The 6,620-nt window shown below is 44.8% G+C and overlaps 1 protein-coding gene across 1 annotated transcript; it reads left to right on the top strand.

The window, feature by feature from the left end:
* Positions 1-324: 324 nt before the first annotated feature.
* On the top strand, positions 325-2,057 carry LOC135648322 (cyclin-D6-1-like). The gene is made up of 6 exons (XM_065165879.1): positions 325-618; positions 729-815; positions 914-1,009; positions 1,087-1,288; positions 1,408-1,538; positions 1,659-2,057. The coding sequence occupies exons 1-6, from the start codon at positions 457-459 to the stop codon at positions 1,896-1,898; spliced, it is 918 nt and encodes a 305-aa protein (XP_065021951.1). The 5' UTR covers positions 325-456; the 3' UTR covers positions 1,899-2,057.
* Positions 2,058-6,620: the final 4,563 nt, after the last annotated feature.

Below are 6,620 nucleotides of genomic sequence, written 5' to 3'. Positions count from 1 at the left end.
CCTTTTCCCGGCATCTCTCATTTCCCCTCCCCTCTCCCCTTCCCTTCCGATACCAACCCTGTTACATTCTCCCATCACTACGTTTCTTTGCTTTTCCTTAACATAAAGAAAGGCTTACTAATCACCTTCACATTCCCTTCCTCTGCGGTCCACAGCAGCTTATATAAGGAAAACAACAACAATAATAATGATAGTACTGTTAAGAATCTATAATCAGAAAATTGGAGAGGGTGTGTTGGAAGAAGAGCGAAGTGGAAGTCTCTCTCTACAGTCCTTTCACCTATAAAGCAAGCACACCCCACACCCTTTTCGCTCTCTCTCTCTCTCTCTCTCTCATGCGTTCCTTATATTACGCTGTAATGGCTTCCTCTCGCCTGTTCTCATCATAAAAACTCTACCTTTACCTTCCCTTACTCCCCTGCGATCGGTAAATACAATACTACTCGAAGAGGAGCGATGGAGTTCGATCTTGAGAACCCGCTGACGAGTTCCGAAGACGAGCACCAGGGCTGGGGCTCCATATCGGCGCTCTTCGCCGCGGAGTCCGACCACATGATCTCCACCGTCGGTCTCATCGATCTCTCCTCCCGGAGAGACGCCGTGTCTTTGGTCCTCCAGGTAAGGCTAGACATTGAATTCGTGATAGGAAGGCGATGAAGAAAGAGGCATCTTGTTTTTGTTACCGTCGCTCTGCTTCAATCATTGCGGCGTTTTGTCTCCGTTGGCAGGCGCAGTTCGATTGCAATCTGGATCCCTTCGTCGCTTACCTCGCAATCAACTACATCGATCGGTTCCTATCCAAGCGCAAAATCCAGGTATGAATCGCAACAATCGAATAAACAGGAAAAGGTAACGAATCGAATCTTTCGAGGAATACATGATCTAACAGACCTCATATCTCTGGTTGCTGCAGAGAGAGAAGCCGTGGATCATCCAGTTGCTCTCTATCGCCTGCCTCTCCCTTGCCTCCAAGATGAAGAAGACCAACTTCATGCTCGCGAATTTCCAGGTACTCGAACATCGTTTTGTTTTACAAGATTGTAAGGTCAAATCGGTCGATTTCACTGTTTCATTTGGATTTCCTAGGGAAAGGAAGGATTCATATTCGACGCTCAAACGATCCGGAGGATGGAGCTTCTGGTGCTTGGGACTTTGGATTGGAGGATGCGATCCGTCACCCCTTTTTCCTTCCTAAGTTTCTTCATCTCCTTCTTCTCGCCGGCTCGACCCCCTCTCCTTCAAGCCCTCAAAGCCCATGCCACCCAAATCCTTCTCAAAGCTAAAAACGGTAATCAAATCATTCTTCCACATAAATCGTACCCTAAAAGATCGACTTTTTTCGTACATTTACCATTTTTACGTGAAGAAATTTGTGCAATTACTTGAATTAAAAAAAAAATCATTCAGAGATCAAGATGCTGGAGTTCAAACCTTCGGTGGTGGCTGCATCCTCACTGCTCTCCGCTGCCTACGAAATCTTCCCCATCCAGTTCCCGGCCTTCCGCGCCGCCGTCTCCTCCTGCAACTTCGTAAATGAAGTACTCCCCCCACCCCCACCCCCACCCCCACCCCCACCTTTGTTTCCTTTTTTTTTCGTCAATTTATCGTAGTTATAATTCTTTTCCAATTAAATGTATTTGCTGATTGTTTTTCCAAAGGAGAAGTTGTGGGAGTGCAGCATCGTGATGGGAGCCGCGACAGCATCGGCGACGGACGGCTGCGATGATTCGGCCGGGATGGGCGAAGGGTCGAGCCCCGAGACGCCAGTTACCGTCCTCGGCCGCCACTCCTCGAGCTCCGAGAGCGAGACGGCCGTTGGATCCTCATCGGACGGCCGGGAGCTCAAGAAGCGCCGGACCACTTCCACCCTCCGCGCCTCCTGCGATCACAGCGGATAAAAGAACAAATAACGGGGCAAACGCATAATATTTTGAGCGAGAGGGATTAAAACAAAAAAAAGATACCCTTTCGTGTGCCGCTTCTTCTATGAATCGAAGTCATCGAGTGGTGGGTGGATGGATGGGTTCAGAAAACAAAAACAACATAATTGTTGTTAATTCTCTGTTTTCTCTATCATATATATATATATATATATATATATATATATATATATATATATATATATATATATATATATATATATATATATTTATTATAAAATATGGAATTGGAATAAATCAAGTTTTTCTTTTCTTTGGCAAAAAGAAAAAAAAAAGACAGAAATGGTTAAAGGTCAACGAAGTCGCGCGACACGATGCGTGTCCGTCTAGGAGGAAACAAACCGTGGCGGGGTTCCGACGCGAGGTCGGACGGGTATCCGTGAGGCCAACGCTTGTGGTGGGAGTAAAACCCGTGTATCTCGAAGAAGAGGGCTACGTACATGCATCCATGCTGTTCCCGTGCATGATTCATGCATGCATGGGCTTGTTGTAGTATACGTATGACGCATCCGACAGTCTGTGTTATTAGGCGTCGTCGCTAGTGATTTTACAGCAGCACACACAACACATTTTTAGGTTTATTTCTTCGTAAGATTGCTTTTTTAAGTATGTGTTGGATGGCACCAACAACCACGCATACATATTACTGTTCGGTATGGGATTCCTGATGGAAAACTGCGTGAACATTGTTGATTCAACAGTAGTGTTCGGTGTGGTGTAGGCTGAGCTGATATCTCCAAAGGTCTCACGTACGTATGTAGTACGTTGTTGTCCATCTGATAACGAAGTGCTGGCAATCTGCTCGATCAAGGTGTGACCAGAACAACACCAAACCGCATGATGTTGCTGCCTGATTAATTAATGCATGAGTTCTTCAGATCTTCGATGTGGAGACGCTTAAGGACACGGTACAATGTTTTAGAAAATGTGTTATCCAAACAGAGAAAAAAGCGAGAGAAATCAAGTGAGGTGGAGGGACCATGCTATCATCCATAGTCATGCCAATTAATCCTAATGATAATAATAATAATAATAATAATAATAATAATAATAATAATAATAATGATAATTATGATCATAAATATTCAGGGACCAAACTAGGCTGACGGACTGACATGACACGTGTTTGGCAAGAGAGAAGCTGAGCGAAACCAGAGAATCAAGGTGGAGCACTAAATATTACAAGACTTAGGGTGGTGTTCACGAGGGACGCTTGTGACGCCTGAGCAGGTTTGGACAGAAAAAGTACGTAGTAATCTTTGTCAACATGACCTAAACGAGTCTTAACCTCATTCAGTCATTTTATTTGGTGGTTTTCCATATAGTTGATCTTCAAACTTCGTGGATCCAATACTAATTCATGATTACAACCTGCCATATGGTAAAAACAAATACGGCAGTGGGTAAGATGGATTATAGCCATCCGCGTCCTCGCAATGGTACGACGGCGAGCGGAGCGGCCAACCACACAAGATTAATAGGCGGTGAGGTCACGTGCCTGCACGAGAAACAAGAATCTAAACAGTGCTAGTACGACGACTGACATGTCCCCTTGCGGGAAGGACGTCCTCTGAGATATCAAATTCCTCGGTAACACATAATCACGCAAATTAAATGCCCCCCCCACCACTGCACCACACAGCTTCGGGCGTCCTCTTACCCTCTGTTGCAGCTTTATTTCTTATGATGATGGCAATGACTTTTGATCTGCTCCTTCTCCTTCTACTATCGACAAGAGAAACAAAATAAAATAAAGACTGGTAATTGTACTATTGTGTATGGGGTGCTGCTCTGAGCTTGCTCAGCCAGGTAAGTAATTACACGCGAATTGACTTCGAATCCTAACAAGTTAAGAGATGGCCGGGACATGGAATCTTTTGTACGTCCGTTATCTCTGAACTCTGACCACCTTTAACAGTAGGTTCTCTGAGAAAATATACATGTAGGAGATGTTCCAGTCAAAGAGTTCGAAGAATACTACTATTGTATTCCTTCCTACAGTTGATCCAACCACCCGTTCCTTTTCCCTGAACATGCACAGCTGAGTCGATCGTATCAAGGAGAAGTCTCATCTTTGTGGCGACGCGCGTGGGCTGATTCAGCTTATCTAGTGTACTCCCCTCTATAGATAGATCATCGCAGTCATGAGCACCTGCCGAGCGGACGTTGGTTTGTGGCGTGCGGTGGCAAAGCTTAGACAAGAGTGGTAATCTGCATGTTGAGGTCGATCGATGCGGTGTGCTCGATCGGCAAGGCAACGCAGCAAATAAACCACCATCTCCTTGGAGCCGACAACGCATTCATGTTACCATGTTTGACCTGCCTCAACCTTACGGTTTACTCCCCAGCTGCAGCTTCTGGTGATCTTTAATGCGCCGAGACCTTCGACACTGTATTCCTTCTTATGAATTTTGCACCACATCGTCCCACAATACTCATGTTGCAAAAGGGAGGAGAATTTCAAAAATAAAAAAAATCAAAGATTAATGATAAAAAATATATAGCAATCCTAACAACAACTCATAGGTGGCACGGAAGAGGATATAAAAACTTGAGCAGCCTTTTAGTTAATGTTCCGGTTGCTTCAATAGTGAGCCAGTACAAGATTACTCCCAGAGGTGGTCAACGGAACTCGAGGGAGTGGGGGATCTCAAATTTAATGCAGGGACCCATATGTGTATGGGGTGGCAGCTGTGGCTTTCTCATCCTGCAGCACGCCACAAGGTATCAATCAATATGCACGAAGAGCAGTCGAGATCTGGCGTTTGTGCTCCACAACACAGCTTAAGCAACGCTACAATCCTTCGATCTTGAGAGATCCAACACAGTCGTCGGGATATACAGAAACGTGTGTTCGTGTAGAAGATGATTCGACCATGCTTACAGGCATGGTGGTATCGTAATTGCCGTCGTTGTCGTATCAGCTACTCACTGTCCCTCCCTCGTATGTTTGCGTTTTTTATTCTGAACATGGCGTCGGTAAAACTGTCCACTCATTTTTCTCGATAGTTATATATCCCAGCAAAGAAGAAGACGACCCCGTCTTTGGCGGATTGTTTTACTAGATGTGCTTGAAAGAAAGGAAAGCCCCTGCTTGAGCTTCCTCCTGTCCCTTTGCATCTATCTATCTTCTTGTGACCCCGAGGGTCCCTCCGCCAACCCCTCAGTTTCGTAACTAACCTTTGTCCTTCCATGTCTTAATTCCAACGGGACATCGTCTGCCAACCTAAGCTGTTGCTGATGCCCAGTACCCGCTCACGGCTCAGTAGGCGCCACTTCTGACAGTGTGACAATGATATCAAGGAGTATATGCGACGAGCTACTAAATTTTGATTGTGATTCACGATCGTACATTGATATTTAACTATTAGCATACTGTCACTGAACTACGAACGCGCATATATGTCGCCTCCAGGGATGTCGAATCTCAGAACACAATATAACGTCATGACCAAACGCTGGAGAGTCAATGGATCAGTCTGTTGGATTCTCGGCAAAATGCTATAGAATGAAAGAGAGCTAAATTAATCCAGACAAAGATGTTTAACCTTGTCGTTCCTCGATGGCATTTCTTGCATGGGGTCGTTGGCCATTGAAGGATTTCTCAAAAGACAGACGAACTTGGCACTAGCTCTTGTTGCCGTCCCCCACTGGCCATCGAAGGGTCTCGAGCTACTGTCGTGATCTCCCTGCTCGTCAAAAGCAAGGTAACATGTGAATCCAGGTTTTCACTTCGACAAACGCATGCGTCTTGGAGATGAAACAAATGTTAAAAAAGGTTGACATCTCTCTCAAGGCCAGCAATGTCCTTACTGTCAGACCATTGTAGCTGAATCTACACTCTTCTTAGATGCTCAGGGCACTCATGTGACACACAAAGCTCAAGCTGCTTGTTTTATGCGTATGTCATGCTAATGTGGCAATCATAGATGAACGAGAAGGCCAACATTATTCAGCTAATTAATGTTCGTTGGCTGCCTGTCGTTCCAGACCAAATAGTCCAATCATATGCTACAGCCTTCTAGCACATGTAATGGTCAGAGATTCTAGCAATGTTACATTCGATCAACTTTCCACTATTATCCTAAGAACTTACCGTGCCAGAGAGGAGATGCTCAGGTCCACATTGTATTTGCGGCAGTCGTATATCAGGACAATGTGATTTGTCCAGATGTATGAGGCTCTTCCTCTAGCCTACAACAGAGCTTTTCGGTTCCACTGTGTGAACCACAGATATATGCATGGTAAGAAAAAATGACAGTGAGAACATTCGGTTTATTAGAAGAGGAAGTGTTTGGCACTGACACACCTGAGCTGGTCCTGCTTATAACTATTGAAAGGCCCTCAGTATAGTTACTGAGATACAGTTTAATGGACGTGCACAACATTACTCATGATTGCTATGTGTGTTGATGGATCTTATATAGGCCTAGACCTGTTATCCAGAACGGGCCTTTATGTTCTTGGATTCAATGAACAACTTATGAACATGGAGATCAGTGCATGTATGTATGTAAATGACTCTTTTCATTCTGTATTATAAGGAACTTTCAGTTTCAGATTTTTTGGCAACAGAGAGGAAGACAAGGAAAGGCAGAGATGCATGCAAGTCGTGCTGCGAGAGAAATTGGGAGCGCTGCAAACTCGGAGTCTTACCCTTTTTACCTAATCAAGTGTCGG

This window comes from Musa acuminata, chromosome BXJ3-9 (genome assembly GCF_036884655.1).
Source record: "Musa acuminata AAA Group cultivar baxijiao chromosome BXJ3-9, Cavendish_Baxijiao_AAA, whole genome shotgun sequence".
Classification (NCBI taxonomy): Eukaryota; Viridiplantae; Streptophyta; class Magnoliopsida; order Zingiberales; family Musaceae; genus Musa; species Musa acuminata.
The sequence above is the reverse complement of the archived record's forward strand: the minus strand, read 5'-3'. Positions and strand labels throughout refer to the sequence as shown.